The following is a 24,923-nucleotide window of genomic DNA, read 5'->3' as shown; positions in this document are numbered from 1 at the left end:
ATCCGCCATGGTGGGAAGCCTGGCCCATGGGCTTGTATGACAGCCAAGAATACATCTGTGTTTGTGTGGTACATGCAGGACACGGTGCAGGACGGTAAGCAGAGGACATACAGGTACTGCCTATTGACATAAACTCCCTAGGAATTCACCAACCAAGAAGTTAGATCAAATAGTCAAAGACTAACAGTGTAGATTCATTTTCACCTAATTTAAGGAAGGAAGGACCCATGAGGGCAGGGGACAAAGCAACTCTTCATCACTTGTTTTGATACACAGCATAATGTCAGTGCTCCCAGCTTAACACAGGAGAGCACATCTCATACGTGTAGATTTAAAAGCATGTGTACATAAATGTGCTTCTATTCCCAGGCTTGCAGACCCACGCAGAACTCTTCTGCTGGGAAAGCAGAGCCACTTGTTGGGGTTGGGCAGGGGGCAAGTCTCTTACATGCTGCAATCACAGCTGCATATACATGCATACTCGCTTGCATTTATGCAAATATGCCAACTCATACCTCTCTACGCATACATGCCAAAATAATATACACATAAGTGTGCAAATATTCTTATACATTCATGGGTATGCGTTTTATATATAACCACTACTTCCCCCCCTGCTCTGAAATTGTAGTGGATGGTGTTCTGACTCATTTTCTCACGAGGTATACATATATAAATGCACACAGACACATATACACAAGATTTTCAAGTGGATAGATCCCTGATGCTCTAAATTACAAATGCATGTATACACAAATAAGTGTGTGTGTGTGTGCAAGGCTCTTAAGTGGAGAGGCCAGTGCTATGCCTCCTCCCCACGAAGTTCAGTGGCAGCAGAGGTTCACAGTCACCTAGAGTCAGAGGAGAAGACAGAGGAACTAAGGAGCGTTCTGTGAACTGTTATTAGCAACACAGAAAGTGCAAAGGGTCTCATTATCCCAGAAAAATATTACACTTCATAAAATCCATGTTTATTCAAAAAATCTCATGGGAAAGTTTGGAAAGCATAATAAATATCTGTACAGTGGCCGCCGTCTCAACACACAGCCAGAAAGTGTGAACATGGAGTGAGCTGTAAACGGAACTGCTGATCATGTAAACGCAGCGCGGGCTGGGAGTGGGGTGGTGCCTTTCACCTGCACCGATGAGCCATGCTGGCTTCCCCTTCCACCTGTCCCTGCCACAGAGGGACCCCAGAGACCTTTCCCACTCTAGGTGTCTCACAGTCTTGCGGGTGGTGAAGGGCGGCAAAATGTGCCAGAGAGAATGAAGAGTCACGGTGTATCTCCTCCTGTGCTTGAGAGAAGCGGTACAATGCAGGGGAAATCCCAAAGGGCATCTTAAGGAAGAACACCATTTAATCAGGAATACTGCTGACATTAGATACCATCAGGACGATCCTCACTTAAAAAGCCAAACAATATCCAAAGACCAGTGCACACAGGTAGTTCAAAATCACACACGTTCCAACCATAGGACAGGGGACGTTCACGGCTTGCCTGCCATTGACTCTGGGGTACAGAATCTGACAAGCACCCCATCCCCACCTCCTTCAGTGGAGCGCTCATCATGTTCTCAGCCCAAACAGGGCAGGAGCTGCAGTGGGATAGCCCAAAAGTAGCTCTGGGGGATGGGTAAAGGAGTCCCAGGATGTAGGCTGGGCTTTCCCATGACAAATTCTGTAGCTACACAAGTAGTCATTTGTGTAGAGAATACAGAGCCTTTCCTCATGTTGGGTAAAGGGTCACAGGCCAGGTAAACACTGGGGACACGGGGTTACATGCCACAGCAGACTGCTGTGGCACTGAAGACTTTAAAGAACAGGGATTAAAACGATCCTGTCACGTGCTCCTCTGGCTGACTCCACGAGAGATTTCAAGTATCAAGTACTGGGTGAGGTGGGAATGTGGGGTACTCCACTCTCTGCAGGGCAAGGCTGAGCATCCTTCCAGACACTTCAAGGATGCGTTTGTTTTGACTGATGGTCTCCTCCATCTATTTGGCGAGAGTAGGCTGAGTGTAAAGCAGGTAACCTCACATTACTGAAAGAGGTGATGCGGCCACGTGACCATGAGAGGGACAGGCTATGCTCGCCTCCTCAGCCATGCCTTCTGTGTTCTGTTGTTCTTTCTTTTCATTGGAACATGTACACTTGAAGCTGCAAGCAAACCCAGCCTGAGCCGTGAGCAGCTGGAGCAAGGGTGCATGCCAGAGAGGCCCTCGGAGGGTGCCAGAGCTCCTGTTCATTTCCCAGAGGACAGAATCCGTCACTAAGACTACCCACTATACTTTCCCTCTGGATTTCTATCAAGAATCGCAAGGATTCGGGCCCAGAACATTAACTGGGAGATGATCTCAGCCTTGGGCAGAGCATCCACTGAGAAAGCAGGAGACCATCCCCAGGGACACTGGAAATGGCACACAGTCTATCCCCACTCTGTATTTTATAATTCTCAAACAGAACAGAGTCCAGTGGAGTAATTAAAGCTTCAGAAATACGTTTACGTTTTGAGGTCTGAAATAATTAGACTGAGCAAAGGAATTATGTTCTGAACATTCCACTGGGGCAGGCATTGCAGAAGCAGCCGTGGTCCACCTGTGGTCTTCCTAGTGTAAGCCTGCTGTGACCAACAGGCGCCTCCTACAGGTGCCTCTACTGGGCAGAGGGGCTGCTTCTCAGACTGGCAGGTTCTGAGCCACAGTGGAGTGTCTTCTGACCTGAGTCCACTATCCTCAGCAGCCTCCAGAGAGACTTCAGGACACACAAGTCCCTCCTCTCCGACCAGGAGGAGTGGAGCACGCCACGGGGGAAGGGTCTCACTCGGTTACTCTGCATGAAGAGTATGCCACAGATAGCCTGGTCCGTGTAACTACTGCTCCCTGCGCAGACTACAGCCTGAAAACAGGCTAGACAACAGAAACACAAGATGCAACATAGGACCACAGCTTCTAAGAAGAGCATCACTCCCACTGACAACTTGTCCAGGCACCTTCTGCCTGTCTAAGGCAAGGGGCTCAGGTGTCTCTCCTGTCCTCAGTCAAGAAGGGATAGAGGGATAGAGGAGAAGACATTCTCTGTGGCCCAGGAAAGCAGAGAGAGAGTGAATATGCTATACCACAGCAGGCAAATATGAGCAGAGATGCCAACACACCCAGCAATGGCAGAGCCCCACTCTCTCCAGTGTCCCTGGGGCCACAGGGTTAAGGGGGCAGCAGTGTAGTGGGTACTGGCTCTGCCCGGCAATTTCCTGGGGCTCCTGTCTCAACCAACAGGAATCACGCTCTCAAATAGACTCTAGCCATCTAGACTCTTGGGTTGGTTGCTTTCATCCTGCCAAGTCAGAGACAGAGTCAGGGAGAGGCTACCCAGCATCTTGCTTGAGAGCAGGAGGGTGGTGAGGAGCACTCTTTGGGTGATTGTGGACAGAGCCAGGCATCTAAGCTGGATGCTTTCACATGGCCACTGGCATTGCCAGAACATCCAGGAACATCCAGCTCTGCTGTGGCTCTGCTGTCTCCAGGCAGGGACTGTGCACTAACACTCTCAGAGAGACAGTGGGACACGTAGGTGACATCAGGATGGTAAAAGAGCTCTGCTTTGGGCATAAGCCATGACATGGAGACACTGAGAGCCCTGAGTGAGCCCAGGGAGGCCCCAGCAGGGTGCTATGAGGTGACAGATTCATTTGGTTTCACTCAGGAGGAGAGAGAGCGGGCGGCGAGGTCGGTGCAGCAAGGCTCAGACATCCTGGGCAGGACCCTTTCCAGGGCTGCAAAGGAAACAGAGAGACAGCCAAGGCCAGATCCATCTTTGTGCTGGACTCATGGGCACTCAAGTGCCCATGAACAGGACCTATGTCTGGTGTCTGTGAGGCTGAGAGGACGTTGGGCAGGGCGACTGAGGCTGGAGACTTGGCTGGCCACTACAACCTGGTAGACGTGAGTCTCTTCATGCCTCTGCGTTGGGCCAAGCTAGATGAGAGCACAGGCTCTAGCCTCGGTGCCTGTGGGGTCCTGTTCAGAGCAAAGTAGGTGGCCGCCATGGCACCCTGTAGGAGGAAAGGCGGGCAGGTGAGCATGGTGCCCAACTACTCTTGAATAGGAAGCTGGAAACACGGGACCTTGAGAGCCTCAGTCTACCCCCATGTAAAGCAGGGAAGGCCCTCCTCCAAGATTCCTGGTACACTAGGACACCAGTTATGCTGCAATGCCTACCACGTGGTCAGCCCACACATGACGGTTACTGCCTCAGCATCCCAGGCTGGGGATTTAAGACTGGAGTGGAGCTCCTGGGAAGATTTTGGGATAATCTTCCTGATGGCAGGAAGGCAGATGTGTTTTGGGACCAGCTGGGTCCCCAAGAATTCACTGTCAATGATTCTTAGGCTCTGCTAGTCTGAAGCAGTGTAAACTAACCTGGGCGGCTAGGCTCATCTTGGTGTGGACACAACCAGGATCTGCCTTCTAACAGGACTGGGCTTGGACTAAATGTACTACTAGAAGGGTGGTCTAGCCTGGACCTTGGGTCTGCCCAGCAGGTGGAAGCTGCTTAAACAGGACTTGTGAGCACAAAGGGAACTTTTACAGACTTCTGGTCCAGACTGAGGGCTCCAGGGCTTAGGGCTGCACAGCCACGGTACCAGACACCACCCCTACACCAAAGCTGTCACTTAGACACAATTTGTGTATGTGTGATAAAGTGACACTTACGTGCCTATACCTGGTGGCCTTACACACTACAGTTTCTCCCTTCCACCACCCCCACCACCCCCACCATGCTGAGGCACTGCCTTGCTTGCTCCAGGAGCCCCATGCACAATCTCGGGACTCTGGCCGCGAGGTACCTTCACTAGATGGACATCCTGTCTGCTCAGCTGGTTTTGGGATAGGTACTCTCTGTTCACGATCCACGGGTGCTTCAACACTTGAACTGCTGTTAGGCGTTGCTGAGGGTCCACGTGGAGCATCTTGGACACGACATCCTGAGGAGGGTCCAGAGAGAAAGACTGTGGTGTGAGGCTGGCCAGAGAAGGCCCAGAGAGAAAGACTGAGGTGTCAGGCTGGCCAGAGAAGGCCCAGGAGAAAACACAACTGCACCTCTGAGGTGATTCTTTGCATTTTGTGTTACATGACTTCTAAGTCTACGAGTTGTGGATGTATTTTAAGTGTCAACGATTACTGACTTAGCAATAGACAGAAACTCTGTTTCACAGCAAAGAAAGGTATTTCACATGTTAAATGGCACATGTTAAATGGCTGAAATACTATTTTAATGAAAACAACTGCCTTCCACAAACACAAGAAATACCACAGCAGTGTCCTTCTATAGAGAAACCTAGTGCCTGGCAACAGAGACCGCAGTGGTGCTGGAATAAGTCTGTCCTGGAAGCACAGATGCTCCTGGTCTCCAGTGTGTGGTCTCCAGTCATGAGACACTGTCTGCTCAAGGTCTCAGCACTGGGACGTGGTGTCCCAGGGCACACAGAATGTAGAGAAAGCCATGCTGTCAGGGCTGGTGGGGGCTACTCTGTGGCAGAGCACTTGCCTGGAGTTCCAGGCTCATGTGTAAAGCCTAGGTCCCCAGGTGTTAGTCCTATGCTGAGAGAGTCCGGAAACTTTAGGAGGTGGCGCCAGCTGGAGGAAGTGGGTCAGTGGGAGCCAATTGTTGAGGGTGTTTTGTTGCTGGCTTCTTCCTGTCCCTCCTCTCTGCTTTCTGACTGGCTTTGCCACCTGTTCCTGCTGCCATAACAAATGACCATGGACTGAGCCCTCCAAAACTGTGAGCAGAAACAAATCCTTCCTAAGTTGTTTATGGCAGGAGTCTTGGTCACAGCACAGAGGAACTAACACACCCAGCATGTGTGGGGCCCTGGCTTTGATTTCTAGTCCCACAGAACAATCCCAAACCAAACTATGGCAAACTCAAAACCATGCTATCCCGGGTTTGTATGAGATGGGAGGATGGAAGGCTCTGCTGTGTGGTGAGTGAGGGAAGGAAGAGGGACAGGAGAGGATGCAGCAATGGGAGAGGCAGTACTGACAGTGAGCGGAGCTATTTCCCAGTCATCTGAGACAAGGTGTAGGTATGTGGGAAGGAGCAGCTGGGGTGGTAGAGTTCAACACACTTGGCTCATGCTCCCCAAACACCAGCTGTCTTCTTTATCACCGCATATCACCTCCTCCAGGACCTCCACCAGACCCACTACCATCACCTCTGCCGCCACCTCCTCCAGGACCTCACTATCTCTCCTCTATTACCTTTACCAATAACCTTTGCCATATTTCCCACCACCACCTTATTCATCAGTTCTGCCAGGACTTCTACTATTATTCTTCACCATCACCTCTATTTTCCACAACCATATTTCATGCTATCCCCTCTACCATTCTGTACCACCACCTTCACCGGGACCTCCACATCCATATTCTTTACTGCCCTCCATTGTCATCTCAGAGGTTCACTTCAACATTGTCACCTCAGCCACCACCCAACCCTCTACACCTTCAATTCGTGTGTGTGTGTGTGTGTGTGTGTGTGAGTGTGTGTGAGTGTGGTGTATGTATGTGACATGGAGGAATGTGTGTATGCTGTGTGTGTATGTGGAGGTATATATAGTGTGTGGGGTGTGTGTGTATGCATGTGTGTAGATGGTATGTGGCATGCACCCACACCTGTGTGCATGTGTACAGAGGTCAGAGGAGGATGTTACGTGTCCTGTTTACCTCGTTCTGCCTTATTTCCTTGCTGGTCTTTTGCTGAACCTGGAACTACATTGGCAGCCAGCAAAATCTAGTGAGCGTTCTGTCTCCTCACCAAGCTCTGGAGTTAAAGGCGCACATTTGGCTATACCTACCTTTTGTTTTTGGGTGTTGGGTATTCAAACTAGCACTCCTACCTAGTCAACATCTTCCTAGACTGACAACCCCTTCTAGCTCATCACCCTAGCTGTCTATTACCCCAGCTGTCCATCACCCCAGCTGTCTATCACCCTAGCTGTCCATCACCTCAGCTGTCCATCACCCCAGCTGTTCATGACTCCAGCTGTCTATGACCCCAGCTATCCATCACCTCAGCTGTCTATCACCCCAGCTGTCTATCACCCCAGCTGTCTATCACCCCAGCTATCCATCACTCCAACTGTCCATGCCACAGCTGTCCATCACCCCAGCTGTCTATCACCCCAGCTATCTATTACTCCAGCTATCCATCACCCCAACTGTCCATCACCCCAGCTGTACAGCACCCCAGCTGTACAAGCTGTACAGCACCCCAGCTATCCAGCACCCCAGCTGTCATCTCTTCCATTGTCCACAGTCTCATTCCTTCCTCTGTCACCTTCCATAAAATACCATTGCTCTGACACATCCTAAGGTCACATAGCAATGGTGATAACAGATATTGACTTAGAGCCCTGCTTTCTCCTAAATAACTTTTACAGAGACACAGAAGAGAGGGTGCTGGCAAAGCTTGCTAATGGTTAGACTGCAGTGTACTTATTTTCAGTATTAGAAAGAGTCTAGCACCTCCACCATACCCATCACCACCTTCACCAGGACCTCTACAACCATACTGATTGCAAACACCAGGGGTGCTTGACCACTGACCTACAGCCTCAGCTGCTGGGCTGAGGCTGTAGGTCAGTTATTTTACTAGACCATAATTTGGTGATAGCAGACTAGAGTCTGAAGGCCAGGAGAGTGAAGCTGGTGACCGAATTCAGTGACTTTACCGTACATTTAGGTGGTCACCTGGAAACATCTCTAAAGAGGAGACGCTTTGGAAGCAGAGGGCTCTGCATTTACTCTGCAGCATCACCTCTTTCCCAGGGTCCTTAACTGCCAGCCACACTGTAAATGTCTGGCTTGTAGGCCTGGTCACAGCAGCCAGTTCCCTGAGCACCACCCGCCTCTGACCCTCGAGACCTATGTCTACATTTGCCTACATTCTATTGGCTCACTTTACATTAACATCAAAATCTTTCATTAAAAAAATAATGCAGGAGTCACTCAGAATAACATGTTCATAATGTTTATAACGTTTGCATGAGTGACATTTCCAGCTTGTTCACAGACAATATTCCTGTTGCAGAAGGAACGGCACAGGAGGTATGCATACTGGGAAGAATACTCACTTTTGCTGCATCAGATATGGAGTCCCAGTTTCCCCCAGAAAGGGCGTACTTCCCACTGCCGATCCTAGCCAGAATCTCCTCAGGGGTATCGTCTGGGCCATTGGCAAACGGAGTGAACCTGTGTGGGAAGACAATCAATACCCTAAGCTCACAGCTCCATACCAGGGCTTTCTGCTGAGGGGGCAATGTCTGTCTCTTTTCTGAGTCCAGGACTCATGCCAGGACATGTCGTAACACCACGCCACCTTCCTCAGTCAGTGCCACAAATCAACAAGATGGACAGGGAAGTCCTCTCAGCCTGAGTGTGCATCATTTCTGGGCCCTTCCAGATCCCTCTGGTGTCAGGATGGTAAAGGGTCTGCCTGAAGATTTGGATTCCATGATGACAGAGAGGTTCAGTGGCCAGGAACCTAGGGTGTGAAGTCTGAGAAACCCATGGGCTGGTCTACCACCAAGTCGGGGCTCTTGGACAGACTGATTCTTGCATTTACAAAGGTCATGTCATGGATGTCAAGTGTAGTTGTGGTCTACAACCTTGACACAGTCAGGCACAAACGAGCACAAACCGTCCGGGAAGAAGAACATGTCAGATGTGCCTAGTGTTCCTTTAAGGGATTGGTTCAGGTGGCAGAGGGAAGGTGGGGCTGGTCGGCAAAAGGTCTGCAGGTTTTGTTTGTGGGCCCAGTCTATGGAGGCCACATAGCTAACTATTCTTGTCCTTTCCTTATGCAACAGGGTTTGAATATTCACCCTAACCCAGATGGCTTGGTATTCATTTAAACCCAAACACCAGGGAGGTAGGGTGAAGCCTCCAGTCCTGACGCTAAGAACACCCTTGGTGGCCCTCCATTACCCAGCCAGCATGGTGTACAGCAGGATTCCCAAGCTCCAGACATCACACGCTGCATCGTAGCCTTGCCGCTTCAAGACCTGGAGGAAGAACAGCCATGGTCAGGATTGCACTGGACAGCTCCACTTCAGAGCAGGTTTCCTAAGTGGACCATCTGCTGGCCTTGGGCAGTTCTACCTTCCGTATAGTAGCACGGCCCCCACAGGGACAGAGAAGTGAGGCATAGCCCTTGCCTGACTCATGGTTTTAAGAAGTTTTGTTTGCAGTTTACCATATTGGCCACGTTTAGGGGTACCATTCAGTGAACATTCATGGTGCAGTGCGGCCATCCTCCAGAGCCCCATTTCCCAGACTGAAAATTGGTCCTTGTTAAATACAAATTCTCTACTGGCTAACTCAGTCCCTGACAACCCCACTCAATGCACTCTGTGAATCTGGCTTTGCGAGAAATTCTGTGTTAGTACTAACATACAGTGTCAGCCTGGAGCTCACGGTATAGACAAGAATGACCTTAAATTTACCATCCTTCTGTCTCCACCTCTTCAGAGCTGGGATAACAATGCACTACTGTGCCTGGTTTACGTGGTATTGGGGATTGAGCCCAGGGCTTCATGAATGCTAGGCTCGCACTGTACCAACTACACCCTGCGTGCCTCCTCCGCCTCTGTCTCTCTATTGTGACAGCCTGGTTTTACTGAGATATGTTCTGAGCCCTGTCCTCAGGGTCCATTCGCGCTGTGGCAGGAGTCAGAGTTCCTGGCCTTTGCGGGATGAGTAACAGTATGGTATGTGCACACACATATCTGTTTATCAGCCAGTGGCAGGTACTTGGGCTTCTGTTGTAAATGATCTTGGCATACCCAAGGATGGACAGACACATTTAATTCTTGAGGAAGTGCACCTAGAAGTGGAGTCACTGGATTGCTTTGAGATGAGATCTTCTCATGCCCTCTTGTGCCCACCTCAGCCTCCAGAGATTTCCAGCGGACAACAAATGTGTGTCACTGTATCAACATGTCTTAGTTAAACATGAAGGATTACTCAGGAAGGATTCTGCCGCATCATCACGTCACACATGTGTACATCGGGGTGATTGTTGGATGTGTTCATATTTGAGTGACGGGAACAAGCCCAGGCTGTAGTCATGGATCGCTGTGGACTGCTGTATTGGCCTGAACTCTGTGTTCAGTTTCTTCCCAGGTGAGAGCGAGGGGCCTGCTTTCTTCACTGCTCTCCTGCCATTATGTGCCGTGGTGCATGATGGGTATCACAGGCTGAGTGAAGTGCCCACTTCCAAGTCCCTGGCTGAGTGACCTCCCAGAGTCGTGCAACTACTGCGTTAGCTTTTCTTTCCTAAATCTATGAGATGAGGGGACCTGCATGTACTCTGTCAGTATTAATAACACCCAAAAGAGCCACAATTAGAGCTTCAGGCCAGCCGTGTCCAAAGGGACCAAGCTGCTCACACGCAGCCCCTGTATAACTTGAGACTGCTTCTCAGTCACTCTCGGACCTGGATCTGTCAAGTCTCTCCCAGAAAAGCATGCAGGAGTGTCTCCTTAGGACTCAGAGCAGATCTGACCGTTCTACTGAGAAGGCCCCACACAGGGTCGAAAGCCCTTTCCACACCTCTCCTGACTCCATCAGCCACACCAGCCCCTGCTGCTACCACTGTGGTCCCACTTCGCTATCAACTCGCACACGAAACCAGCCTCGTCATCACAGCACAGTGAGTAGAACCCATTGGGACTGGCCTCAGGACACTGACAAGAGGGACAAGTTGTCCTTCTGTCTCCTTTGAGGTTCGCAGTGAGGAACAGAGTGGGTCCCTTGCACACACGTGAGCATTCAGTTGCACAGTACTGTGGGACCCCAATGTTTTCCAGTTGGGTGGATGCTGACTTGTTGTCAAGGAAACCTGTGGATGGCGACCCTTAGGGGGGTGAATGACTCTTTCACAAGGGTTACATGAGACCATCAGAAAACACAGACATTTACATTACAGTTCATAACTAGCAAAAACAGTTATGAAACGGCAACAAAATCATGTGATGGCTGGGGGTCATCATCTAATGAGGACCTGCTTTAAAGGGTCGCAGCATCGGGAAAGTTGAAAATCACTGCTCTATACAAGAGCCACGGTGCACTAGCACCATTTAAGTTTTTCCATTGGAAAATAAAATGCTCGAGGTGACTGAGCAGGATTGGCTGGTTCCAGAGCGTCTCTCTCTCTCTCTCTCCTCCCTCCACAGCAGGTTGCCTTCATCTCCTGTGTTGCCTCAGTGCCCAGAGCTCTCTAGTTACTCTGGTACCAAGAAAGGCTGCTTTCCTCAGCCTGGCAAATCTGCCTTGCCTGGGTTTGGGGGACTATATACCTCGGGAGCTACAAAGTTTGCAGTATAGCAGGGGGTCATGAGCAGCCCATTCTCCGCTCGAAGCTGTTTGGCAAACCCAAAGTCACAGATGCGGATAGATTCGGGGTTTCCAGACTCATCCATGTACAGAATGTTACTTGGTTTCAGGTCCCGATGGACAACCTGGAAGGCAGAAAGCATTATTAGTCAGAGTTGAGGAGCAGAGAAAAGGAGGGTGTACGGGAGGCAAGGGCCACCTGAGAACTCATTACTAGGGCAGGAGGAAAAGTCTGTGTTCTTCTGAGGGGCCATCCATGTTGGCCACTCAGAGCCAAGTACCCTGTGAAGGCTGTGGCCTTGCCTTCATGCCGAAGGACCACATGACTGAATAAACACAAGCTTACATAGGAGCAGCCGCTGGCACTACACCACAGAAGGGTCTGTGGCCGGCAGCTCTGGCTACAGAGATGAAAAAAGTCCCTGTGCTTTATGTTCAACCAGGGGGTTTGGGGGCATCCGAGGCACGGGCTACTTGTCACAGGTGCCAGGATCAATCACCGGTGGACCGCTGTCACAGGCGTACTGACTCCTGGCAGCAGAGGGAGGGGCTCAGAGCCACACAGACTGCACCTACACCATCCAAGGCATAGACTTCAAGTATGTCCCTCTGTTACAGTGACAGCTGTCACAACAGAAGGGCCAGCGATCCCTTAAAACAAAGAAGCTATTTAAGATGCAAAGTGAGGCCTTCTGAAGGGACAGAAGGCCCCTGTGCAGACATGTGGTGTGCCATCATGAGGCTTGGAACCTGAACACCCCAGCTGTCCTCTTGTGGAGCAACGACAGACTCTGCTAGGAAGATTAAAGTGACCCACTTGGGTAACCAGGCCCGGCTTCCAGACACTGATGGCAGGCTACAGGAGAGTGAAGGGCTTGTCTCTATCCCTATCTCTCATTAAGCAGAGGAATGTCTGGGAAACTCACACTTAAGATACTGCTAGAATTTGGCTTTTGGGAAACTGTCGTAGAACTTCTGGATCTCAAGGAAGCCACACAAAGAATACCCACTGTGTAATCTGGCAACATCTGGGAAGCCTGTGGACACAGCTGGCCCAAGTCCTCTGTATGAGGAATTCTGAGAAGGAAGGAAGGACCACAGGGGAGGGTGGAGGTGAAGAATGGGGGTAAGGGTGGAAGGGGAGAAGGAGGAGCAGGGTGGAATGAAGGATGGGGGAAGCATGAAGGAGATGATAGCCACACAGGATGGAAGGATGAAGGAAAGAATGTGGGAAGGATGGAGGTGAAGGAGAGAAGAAGAAAAGATGCAGAAAGTATACTTTGCTAGACTTAGAATGTGGCCTGAGTTCTGCAGTGCAGCCCTGGTGGGTCCTTAACCAACCTGTGCTTGGTCTTCATACAAAACACATGGCCTAGGCTTCCGAAGTGAGTTCATGGAGAGCTTGGTGCAGCCTGGGCCTGGGCCAACTGTTAGCTTTCTGTTTAGCTTTCTGTATCAAATGTAATGAAAATCCCCAAGTCTCTCTTTATCAAGGCCAGAGCATCACATCTTCGCTACAACTGGTTCACACAATTTAAGTCCTTCACACTTGGTTCCTGTATATACCAAGTGTTCAAATGACTTTAGACCCATAAAGGATTGGAGATCACATCACGGCAAATGTATACTACTTGGGTACGTTGAGTCTTTAGAGCTGATGGAGTTGAAGAGGGTACAGGAAAGCCTTGCCCTTCTGTTTGCCTACAGGCAAGGTGTCAGTTTATAAAGGTGTCCCACTCTTACATCTACAGCTCAGTGACTCCATGGTCTTGTATCTACCTTCCTACTGAGTCACCTGCTGCCCGCCTGCTTCTCCTTCATCCTTCCTTCCATCCCATGTGGCTATCATCTCCTTCATCCTTACCTCATCCTTCACTCCACCCTGTACCTCCATCTTTCCCCCAGCCTTCACATCCACCCTTCCCTGTGGTCCTTCCTTCCCTCTCAGAATTCCTCATAAATCAGACTTGAGCCAGCTGTGTCCACAGGCTGGCCCACCGTCCTTGCCACTGGGAGTGCAGGTAGCCCCACCTAGGCCATGTCTTGTTCCTGTAGGCTATGGCACCCTGACCTGGGCCTTACCCCTTGGGAGTGCAGGTAGTCCATGGTCCTGGCGATGGTATAGAGCACATCACTGGCCTCACGCTCTGAGAAGCACCGCTGACGGAGGATACGGTCCAGCAGCTCCCCGCCTCGCATGAGCTCCATCACCAGGTAGACGTACTTGCCATCATCATAGACCTGGAAGCCAAGGGGGAGTGCACAAAACCTCAGCAGCCTGTATGGCGCCATGGCTGCCCTCCTCAGGACCTTGGCTATATGCAGGAGCAAGGGCTCCAAATGGGTTGTCAGAGAGAAGCTGGGGGCTGGCGCCCTAGGATTGCAAGCGGGCGAGTAGCCATTCCACCCACACAGAAGTGACTCTTCTTAGGAAGGTTTAAGCTTTGACATCTTGGGGAAGGAGCAGGCTGGGCCATAGGATGCACAGGGGTGGGATACTGCCAGTCTCTGAGTGGTAGGCATTCAAAGAAACATGACAGCAGCGACAGCACCCCCCAAGGACACGGCTTCTCAACTATCATCGTGCATACAGTTTCGGAAGTCAAGTCAGAGTGTATGTTTTGGCTCTGCAGGTCTGCAGGGGACAGGACATGGCTCATTTTGCCCACACTAGCTTTAAACTTGGTTTAAAAATGAAAAACAAAATTTAAACTCTGGCTACTTTTGTCCCCTGTACATACAAAGATCGCATGTGTATCCCCCCTGTATACATGGAGATCACACATGTATTCCCCCCTGTACATACGGAGAGCAGACATGTATCCTAGTCACGATACACATGTGAGCCCAAGGGAGCCCAAGCTCTGAGAACAGTGTAAATGAGGTGGCGGGCCTAAATGCTTATTTTTATCTCAGTGATAATAATTTAATCAACGAATTTCCACAGCAAGCTACTAAAATAATTTCCCTGACTCTGACCTGAGTAAAAGGTGTGAAGCTAATTCTGCTGTTTGTTTTGGGCTTATGAACCCACTGTTCTATGGTGAAGGTGGGACGGTGGTGCTGGCTCAGACCTGGGCTGCTCACTTCTGACAGCGCAGAAGGAGTTCTGAGTGCATGGGTGAGCTGCTGAGGGTTCTGAATCTTACACATAAACCAAGAATGCAGTCAGAGCACCACACTTGTGCAGTGAGGTATCTGAGATCCCCAGGAGACAGGGCTGGCTCCAGCAAAGCTTTTGAATATGAGGCACTCATTGCCTATCCCCTGGCATTGATCTCTATCCTGGGAGCTGCTGCCCAAGTGACACTGAGGTAATATCGGGGGCTATGCCAAGAGTAAGGACAAGAAGAGTTTTCTTCTCTCCCCAAACCCATAGCTACACTCGAGGCTTCACGGAGTAGAGTGGCCTTGCATACTGGCTTGATGTGGCTGGCTCCTGCTCCAATCTCCTCATCCTGGAAGGCCCAGAGAAGGCTATAAAAATCTCCACATCCAGGGCTTGGTGGGACTTGCTACCCTCACGCCACTCTGCATCTGTCAGCCAGGAGTGACTCAATGACAAGGAATAACACTCCTATTCTGATGCACACAGATGGGTCACTTCAGGCTTGTACATGGCAAGCTTGGGGAGAATGGGGGACTATCCAGAGGTATGCATATATCCAGTTACGTGTGCATGCACCCAGGTTAGGATGGCCAGCCACCAAAGCATCAGAGACTCCCGGGTGGCAAGCGTCTAATACATACGATCCTGGGCACATCCAAGATGGGCAACATGAGAGACCTTGTGTTATGCAAACAGTAGGATTTTATGTCAGTTGACACAAAAGGCTGAGGGGGGGCTGCTACACAGCCGTACTTACATCTTTTAGGGTGATGATGTTGGGGTGCTGGCCATAGCGCAGGAGGATCTCAATCTCCTCCGAGGGGTCCCTTTTGCTCTTATCGATGATCTGAAGGACACACAGCAGGTAGGGGTCAGAGGTTTGCTGCTGACCTTGATGGACCATTGCAGATAACAAACTTGAGGCTCCAGAGAGCCACTGCACAGCTGTCCCCAACCCCATAGTCCTCAATCAAGAGTCACTCAGAAGTGTAGATCTAGTCTCTCCTACATCAGCTAGCAATGACGCTGGAGGCTGAGCAGGATGCATTTCCATAACCCAGGCCAACCAGACACCCCTTTCGTGTTGGGCTTCTCCTTCTGCCCAGTGTTTTGCACAGCACCTTGGAATAGCATTTAAAGCTGTCTAGTTCCAGGAAGATGGGTGCCTTCCCCTTATATGGTACTGTGAGTGGAAGCCATGAATGTCAAATGCCTTTGAAACAGTACTAACAGAGCTACTTGATGGCTGATACCTCCCAGGGTGGCCTGTTGCCTACGTTTGTGGGGAGAGAGGATCCATGTGTGTGGGATGGAGAGCACTTATGGTGAGAACAGCTCATGAACTCAGGGATAACCCTCCACCCCCGGCAGAACTCTGTGCACCTGCGCACTAGCACCATCTAGTTTAAAAGCCTCCCCACTCGCGCTACTGTGGGTAACCCCTCCCTAGCATAGTCCCTTTGCAATACATTTATGGGCATAAACAATTTCGTGGCAGATGGATATTTTCTTCTCTCAAAGGCATTTCATGATAAAGCTGTCCACGCCTAACATCAATCCGGTCTCCTCCCAAAGGATGCCAAATAACAAGAGGAAGGCTTTTGTCTACAGCCAGGGACACTCTTCAAGTTGGAAAAGCATCGCAGGTGCGTCCTACGCTGCCATTTATGTGAGAGGCAGAGAAGGAATGTAGTCAGACACATGCATTTCCTTGGGAATGCATAAATAATCCTGAAGGGCAAGAGGGAAATCTTAACAACCACTGCTTCCCGTGGAGGAAATGGGTAGTGAGGAGATGGAGCCATGGCTGGGAGACCTTGAGGTTTACTCCAGCATAGCTTTTCAATCTGGAACCATGAAGCCATTATCTATTAAAAATATGAAATGGGAGAACACTGTAACTATCATAAAAACACCCGGGACTACAAATGCTTGATCTGTTTCTTCACTGTGGTGTGTTTTATGCCTGTGTGTTCTTCTGATGTAAGGCACGAGAAGACTTCTGGCGAGAGATTATAAATACTTGCGAACAAAGCCACTCCTAAAGACCTTAAGCTCTCACTGACATCGAGTAGGACTTTAAGACTGGAGTAAGAACCTGTGTTCAACTCGGAGGCAGACCGAGCACACCCGGTTAATCTGTTACAGCACGGCATCAGCACAGGCTTGTGTGCTGTAATATTAATATTACACTGAATATCATTTAATTGTTTGGCGGAACTTGTAAGGCACCTCCATCAGATATGATCAGTGAGTGAGGTATTCCCTCAGGTGGCTGTTGCGTGGCTGAAGGGTGTGCAAGACCCTTCAGCGAGTTTCTGGAGGGGTGGTTTCTTACTTCTAACCAAGTTCTTGCTTTGGCTCTCCTCTCCAGGCATAAGCTTGGTAACAGAGATAACACACACAAAGGCCGGAGGAAGGGGGCATCTTTCCTATCCACATCTCTTTTTTTCGCCAGGCAGCATCCTGCCGGGTGGGCCGCGGGCCCTGCTGCATGTGGATGAGCTCCCTGTGTGCCGCAGCTACTTCTCACCCTCCTCAGAGATGCTAAGCCAAGGTGTGCATATGCCCAGAGCAAGTGTGGCTTCCACAATGGCTGGCGCAGGAAGATGGCTTTTCTTAGCAGGTGAAGCATGTTTGCTGGTGGCTGCTGCTGGCACACACGAGTCCTGGCCACCCTTCGTGTGTGTGTGTGTGTGTGTGTGTGTGTGTGTGTGTGTGTGTGTGTGTGTGCGTGTGCGTGTGCGTGTGTGTTTCCCCCACGTCTCCATTTTCCTTCTCTGTGTCTGTCAGTGTTCTTCCTTGTGTTCCTCAGGGTCCCATCACTGAAGCGCTGTCTTTCCAGGTGCTGAGACACTTGCCAGCTGGGTCTGAAGGCCAAAGTGTGAGCTGCAGGGCAAGCAGGATGCACCCTGCCCTTCCAACAAATGGGAGGATCATGCTACGCTGGGAACGAGGTAAGTGGAGCATGTAATTACCTGAAAAAAACTCTAACAGACATTTTCTCCTGTAAAATTAATTAGAGCAAATGACAAAGAGACAGAACTCTGGTGCTTTCTCAATAGGAAAAAATTAAAATTTCCATGCCAATCTGTCCTTCTAAAAATACGATCTCCAGGCCAAGCATCTGTTTAACTCCATTTCCCTTCTGGCTGACAAATTATATACCCAGAATGGAACTGAGTGCAGCCGTGCAAACGCTGTGGTACACGGATGATGCGATGTGAATCCAAACTCTGGCTCCTACTGGGAGAGGCCTCTCCTGTCCTGGGTGTGGCAGCCAGATCCTCTGTGGAAGTTAAAAATAGGATGACATACAAGCAAACACAGTCATCCAATTGCTGACAGGGAAGTCACAAACACCTTGGGAACACTGGTTGTTGAGATAGTCATCTGTCACTCTGTACACAAGCCTGAGACCTCAGTGATGGGCACAGGTCCATGAGGTCCCAGCCCTCTTGTAGGGACTAGGAGCAGTCAGAGTTGTTGAGGAGGAGATCTGTGGGGGCCAAAGATATGTTTTTCTGGCTCAAATAAATAGCCACACATCTACTCAGCCATGGAACTGAACTCAGTGGCAATATGCGAAACAGACAGGGAAGGGGAGGGAGACTTCTTAGAAAGAAGAGGAGGTTCCAAAGGGAGAAGGATGGAATGGGAGCAAAAATGTCTAAAGAAACTATTTTAAATGCTTTAAGAGGACAAGGTGACACACACTTTGGAATGACTTTAAGGCCCTTTAATTTTTACATTTTCATCGGTTTCTTCAGTTGTGTATGTGTATGGGTAGGCGTGGTACAGAGCACGGGGCACACGTGATGATCACATGACAGCTTGCTAGAGTTGGTCACCTCCTTCCACCATGTGGGTCCTGGGCTGGAACTCAGGTCATCAGGCTAGGCAGCAAGGGTTTTTATTTTTTTATCTAATACAAACTACATGCATTTAATAACAGCACATGTGTGGCTGAGGGGCAAAGCTGCTGCCTCCTAAGGAAAACATGTCCGTCGCTGACCAGGTTCACGTTTCCCCCAAAACTTCTCAGCCACAGGAGGGGGTTGTTAGTAAAGAGGTGTCAGTGTCTGGGCTGCATGTGTGCATGTAAGTATGCAAGGGGACAGGCCATGCGATGTATTCCATGTGTGTTGAGGCTTCTGTCCCGTGACACGAGAAAAGATGTGTCAGAGAAGCAATGACTGAAAGCAGCTGGCTTCCTGAAGGCGAAATCAAGGAGTCCACAGGCAGCGTGCGCCGTTGAGCAATTTTCTGAATGCCGAGCAGAGATGATCCAGATCTGAAGCACAGCTCTGGAGTGCTTTCCTCTTAACTAACCAAGCGCTAGGGTGCGTGAGCACAGGCCTCTCTGTCTTCTACAGCTCAGTCTACTCCCAACACACGTCTGGCTTTCTTGAGTCCACAGACCTACAGAAAGGCTTGACTAGGCTCTGCTCGCCAGAGTGGACATCCACTGTGGTTATGGACACAGGAAATGATGGACTGTTGGCTCTTTCATCTTTAAAAGAAACTCAATAAAGGTTCAACCCTCACAGAAGTGGACTTACTGCTCCCTGCCCACACATGTCCTGTGCATGCGCCTAGGTGAAATGTGGATGCCTGGGTCTTGCCCAGAAACCATGGCTTTCCATATTCCTTCCAGTGAGGGTTAATTTAAGCACTTTCCAGTAAATTATGGCCCACTCTAGTCTTAGAAAGGACAAGGGAGTCCCCACATGCCCACGACTTGCTTTGAAGCTTTGAAAGAGAAGCAGGAAAGCCTGGCTATTTCTTCACTGTTAACCAGAGACACAATACATAGCTTTTCTTCCTGGGTTGTACAGGTTGGAAAAAGCTATCACTGAGGGTCCACAGGGTCAAACCACAAAAGGATCTATGAGGACAGAGTCCTAACTCCCATCAAAGCTGGTGACAGATGGCTCTGCGTGAGAGCTGGATGCAGGAATACATGCAACTGCTCTTGTCCATGGGGCCTAGTCACAGGGCACAGAATTTCACTCAACAGTAGCAGGCTATTTCTAGAAGGGCACTGGGTCAGCTGAGCTGGCAACACAATAGATGTGTTTCTTAGCACTATTTGGCGGCCAGCCCTGCTTGCTTCTAGGAGTGCTGCTGGCCTCTAGATAAACTATCTAAAGAATTTCTGTGAGAAACAATTCACCCAGAGAAAGACTAAGAAGCTCATGCAAGCTTTCAAAGCACTGGAAAGTCCCAGGGCGAGGCAGAGTACAGGTCTTAAGTAAGCCCCCAGCCATGCACAATGTAGACCGATGTCTATGTCACAGAGGCGGCACTCTGTGACACCGGCTGGTGATCCTGCTGTATGTCCAAGCCCCCTTTTTCACTACCATCACATCAAGGACTCCAGGAAGTTTCCACGTCCCACCTCCTCCCTTAGTCCTCCCCTTGATGGGCAGGCAGAATGGTGAGAGCGCATCAGCAGAGTTCTGGTTAACCCTTTGATTTTGCTCCACCCCCCCCCCCCCGCCCCCGAGGCTGATGAATGCTCTCGAAGCCAGAGAAACCTGGGGCAGATAGCCCATGAAGATGCACATTCTCTAGAGAATATGCTTTTGAGAAATGTTCGCTGTCAAGAAACAGCCGCAGATGCACTGTTACCTCGTGCAGTCCATGTACAGAGCACCCTTTTCAGAGCCTGGAAAATCACAATGGGTGGAAATGGCTCATGTTGTGTGTCGCCTTGCTGGCCAGCCCCACTTCTCCCTACTTACCCTGAAGAGCTGGGCCAGTGACACATGCCAAAAGTCTGTGTGTGTGTGCATGTGAGTGTCTATGTGTGTGTGTACATGTCAGTGCATACATGCCACACAGCACAGGTATGGAGGTCAGAGAACAACCTCAAGGCCTCTTCTCTGACCTTGTCTGAAACAGTCTCTTCCCATTGTTCCCTTCAGCGCAGGCCAGGCTAACTGGCCTAACCCATGCTGTGCATTCTCCTGTCTCTACCTCCCATCTCCTCTAGGAGCACTGTCATACAGACCTGTGCTACACACCTGGTTTCATGTAGGCTGTGGAGATTAGAAGTCAGTGCCACATGTCCTGCAGCAAGGGTTCTAACCACTCAGCCACCCCCTCAAGCCCTATATCTCCAGTGTTAAGACAGGTGGTGAAGGCTAGCCTCACAGCTGTGTAGAGAGAATGTACGGTTGTGTGCATTTGTGCACGTCACACTCTGACTTCAGAAGAAAGAACTTTATAGAAAACCCTAGAAATCAGCACTTTGGATTCTTAGGTCCAATATTTAATCTAGCAACAGGTACAGAGCTGAAAATTACTGTGTAGAGCTCAGCATATTGGATTATAGATTGCGTATGTACCGTATTCTGGTTTGGTCTGGTGTGGGTGGCTGGAGGAAAGCCTGAGCCCTCTCCTTCAGTCTATATCCCTATGTACTTCTTGGATCCATTTTCTACAGCTCTATCTTTTTCCTTTCCTTCTTCCCTCCTGCCCCCTGCATTTTCCTTCCTTTGATAAGTGCTATGCCTGCTTGCCCAATCCTATCTTCTTGGATAATGGGTTCTGGGACTGTTATTCTTGGCCTATGTTATACTTAGTTGCTAAAGATGAATGGTTCCATGTTCGACATAACTGAAATATTTATGATTTGAAAAGAATTTTTTTCGGTCCTTTGAGATAGGATCTTGCTACATAGGCCAGATTCATCTGGGACACTCAGGGCTTTGGTTGCGACTGTGTGCCACCACACCTGGCTTAAAGAATAATTTTTAAATGGGTGATGCCATATCAAAACAAACTGATGTCTATCACGTCAGACCTTAGAAGCTGCGGATGGAGGGACCCTGCTCAGCATCCACGTTCCTGCTGGGTCACAGGACATCAGCGCTCCTCAGCTTACCTTCACAGCATACTCAGCATCCGTGGCTTTGTGTACACACCGCTTGCACACTGAGTAGGAGCCCACCCCGATGTCCTCCTTGATCTCATAGCCGTCAGTGAAGTGGATGTTGTTCCCATGTAGCTGCTGCAGGGAGACCAAGACAGGGACGGTTACCAGCCTTTCACACAGGTACACGTGGCATCAGACACAGGTTCAGGGCACCCTGAGAACCGGCGAGCTTGGGGAAACTGAGAGTCCCTTGTCCAAGGCCACAGAGATACACGTACAGGTTGTTCTTAATATTCAGACACATAGATATCATGTGTGCACTTAGCATTCACTTTTCTCCCAGAGATCTGTGGAAGTGAGACTCTGGGAGTGATGAGGCAGAAGCACTCCAGTGTGGCCGGGGCACTGTCTCCAGAGTATCTACATGAAGCACAACCTCGAATGCCTAAGTCGAAAGCCAGTCCTGGCCTCCGTGTACAGTGCCCACTCATTCATCACCGAGGACAAAAGCCTCATGAGCCACAACCACAAGGGAGACGAAGGCAGGGAACTCAAACGCCATCTACTCACAGTGAAGGAGACAGCAAGTGCTCAAGGGAGCTTACTCCTAATCCTTCTGAGTTCTCTGAACTCTAGTTACAGCCATGGACTGACAGAAGTCTAAACACTACCTCACTGACCTCCCAGTGGACGACATGAGACACCCATAGCTCACACAGAGAAGATCCCCGAATCCGTCCCAAGGGGCCACTGGCACAGATGTCCACAACAATCCTCTCAAGACCTTTTTAGTCCTTCTTAGAAATAAGTGTGTTCGGACCACCAGGAACATCACCATAGTAACAGTAACAACTAGGGACAGGGGGATGTCTACCATTAGCTCACTGCTGACTCCCAACACTGAGCTGATAAAAGTCCACAGGGTCTCCAAGGCCAGGCATCAAGGCTGTGGACTGAGCTCCTGGGCAATCAGACATACCTGCACAATTGGGTGAATGGGGGCCTTGGGCACGTCTTGCTGTGAGGGCTCCTGGACCAGGCTGGAGGCCACAAAGCTGAATCCTCTGAAGAGGTGGTGGGCGTTTGCACTTGGGGGGACACCAGGAGAATCTGCGGATAAGCAAGTCATGGTTAACACTTCATGAGACCCAAGTGAGGCAGGGCAAAACCATGGCGCGTGTGTGTGTGTGTGTGAACCCACATGGACCACGTGTGCTGGAGAATGTACATCTGCAGAGAGAGGCAGAAACACGTGGACTATTCCAGGTACTGCTGAGAGTCTGACTCGGCAAAGACACATAACACAGAAGTTCTCAGGTCACCATGGATCACATGTTGTAAGGTTACTGACTTCAGACGCTACTAAATATTCCTCAACACAACCTACCAACCCCCAACTCCAGAGCAAGATGAAAAGTCACCAGAAGTTCTCGGTGGGGTTCCCAGCAGGCACCCCTTTTAGGCACCACAGGTTAGGCGGGTGCTGTGTGCCTCAAGGCAGAGAAAACTCAAGAGCTTCCCCAGGGACACATTTACCAGGAGCCCTACCTCTGCTCAAAGCCCAGCCGACAGCCAGCGCAGCCTCTTCCACAGCCTCACAGCTCTATGCCGAGGCTACACCACTCTGATCCTCAGGGATGCATGGGCAAAGTCACCGCTGCCCCAGAAGTTTGAGGAGTGATTATTTTTCTCCATTGTGATTTTTACAAGTTCACAAAGCCTGCTCAAAAGTATGACTGTTAAAACATGGTTCTCCTCCAGGCTCACCACTAGGCAAACAGGAAGGTACGTGACTGCCTAGCAGGGAGAAATACCTGCATTATATACGACAGACAAGAATGGGCAAAGGAAGCCACCTCACAGCCAGCGCGGCACAGTGTCTGGAGACACCCAGACCCTCAGATGAGGGCATGTGCTGTTTTAAATGCAATGGCAATGTCTGGTGAAGGGATCTGGAGAAGGGAGAGTTGGCAACCACATCTGGATTTGGCCAAAGGAGAAGAAGGGACTGGAACTGGCACGTCCTCTCCGAAGAGGCAGGATGGCCAATGGCCCCTGCATCTTCAAAGGCACATGGCCCTCTGAAGAGCCAGCCTACATAAAAGTGTAATGGGTATAGAGAAATGTTGCCTTTATCATTATTTGTGACAGCAAAAACAAAACAAAACAAAACAAAAAACCAAACAATACCACATCTCAAGTCTCCTGGATAGAAAAGGAAGAGAGGCAAGTCTCGCTGCCTAACAAAGAGGGTCTGTCTCCCATGCAGACAGATACTAATGTGACCCTGAATGTGACCAGGTCTGACTGCTTAGAAATAAGCCCCAAATGTGCCAGACTGGGGATGCTCAGTTACACGGAGACCACGGCAGTGATGTTTTTAGAATGTGAAGTTATGCACAGCGAGCCGCCCAGTGGCAGTCGGCACTTTAATGTAGACAGGCTGCTTCCCTCAACATGGGCCCTACAGACGGATGGGCCCTTGTTCTGTCAAGCTCTGCAGATCTGTCTTTCTTTTCGCAGCATGAAGAGTCTAACTTTGAGGTCTGTTTTCTTGCTTTCTCTTAGCACTAAGAGACTGGACCAGAGAAAAACAGTTAACAACGCTTATGCCAATCTCAGGGATTGAGGCTTAAGGTTAAGAACTTGGGCGATTCTAGGAATTCCTTGAGCCTGGCAACGGTGAGGGTACAGACCACTGTACCTTCAGGGTCTGTTTATAGCACATGTGTGTGTGTGTGTGTGTGTGTGTGTGTGTGTGTGTGTGTGTGTGTATGTGTGCGCGCACGCTTGTGCATGTGTGTAGGGAACAGGCCACATGAACTTGACCTGATGCATTTTAGAAGTGAGAAAATGCGGCTCAAGTCAGCAATGTTTTCCGGCTACTAAAGACGCCCTCTGCTTAGAGCCCAGAAGTCAGCTGAAGCACAAGTACGGCCAGTCCACTGAAGTGCGAGGAGGCCGTTATAAGAAGCTGGAGGAACTGATAGTTGATTTTTGAGGCTGGACGGAGCGCAAATGGCAAATAGTATAAGCAGAATTTAGAAAGCTTTATACTCGGTTAAAAGGTGGCTGAACACCAGCATAGTACACGCACGCAGAAGATCAAAATTACAAGTTAAATTGTAAAAAGTAAACTTTCACATGCAGGAACAACCTTTGGGAGCATTCTGCCCAATGGGATACGATTTCAAACCTTAGATCGGCAGGCCCGCTGAGCAGCTGACACGCGACCCAGAAGCACAAGCTAGCTGGCTTCACTTTGATGGAGACTTCAGAAAGCCTACCATGAGAAATACCCTCTGTGTGTCTAGTCTGTCTCAGAATCCCATCACTCTGGCTCTTGGACTTGGAGGTTACTCAGCGCTCCTGCTGGGCAAAGTTTACCTTGACCTCAACATCAAAGCGGCTTCTCTGCGCCTCTGGCACTTCCATTACAGCCTCCCTAAATGCCAACTCTTGGCAAGATATCTGAACTTAGCATCCGAACAAGTCACAATACTGAGGAATAATATAAAGCAGTTCTAGACACGGGGT

At 49.9% G+C, this 24,923-nt stretch overlaps 1 protein-coding gene across 5 annotated transcripts in view; it reads right to left on the bottom strand.

Annotated features, from left to right (window-relative positions):
* Window positions 1-949: 949 nt before the first annotated feature.
* The window catches only part of Rps6ka2 (ribosomal protein S6 kinase, polypeptide 2), a 214,345-nt gene continuing 190,371 nt past the window's right edge, over window positions 950-24,923 (bottom strand). For all 5 annotated transcript variants that reach the window (XM_006523199.3, XM_006523201.1, XM_006523198.4 and 2 more), the window contains 9 exons: window positions 22,366-22,496; window positions 21,396-21,521; window positions 15,261-15,350; window positions 13,477-13,635; window positions 11,358-11,519; window positions 8,986-9,062; window positions 8,133-8,250; window positions 4,845-4,982; window positions 950-4,049 (listed from right to left, as the gene is read on the bottom strand). In XM_006523199.3, the coding sequence (XP_006523262.1) occupies window positions 3,924-4,049; window positions 4,845-4,982; window positions 8,133-8,250; window positions 8,986-9,062; window positions 11,358-11,519; window positions 13,477-13,635; window positions 15,261-15,350; window positions 21,396-21,521; window positions 22,366-22,496 (1,127 nt within the window). In that variant the 3' untranslated portion in view covers window positions 950-3,923. The remainder of the gene's footprint in view (window positions 4,050-4,844; window positions 4,983-8,132; window positions 8,251-8,985; window positions 9,063-11,357; window positions 11,520-13,476; window positions 13,636-15,260; window positions 15,351-21,395; window positions 21,522-22,365; window positions 22,497-24,923) is intronic.

The sequence above is a fragment of the Mus musculus genome, chromosome 17 (genome assembly GCF_000001635.26).
Source record: "Mus musculus strain C57BL/6J chromosome 17, GRCm38.p6 C57BL/6J".
Classification (NCBI taxonomy): Eukaryota; Metazoa; Chordata; class Mammalia; order Rodentia; family Muridae; genus Mus; species Mus musculus.
The sequence above is the reverse complement of the archived record's forward strand: the minus strand, read 5'-3'. Positions and strand labels throughout refer to the sequence as shown.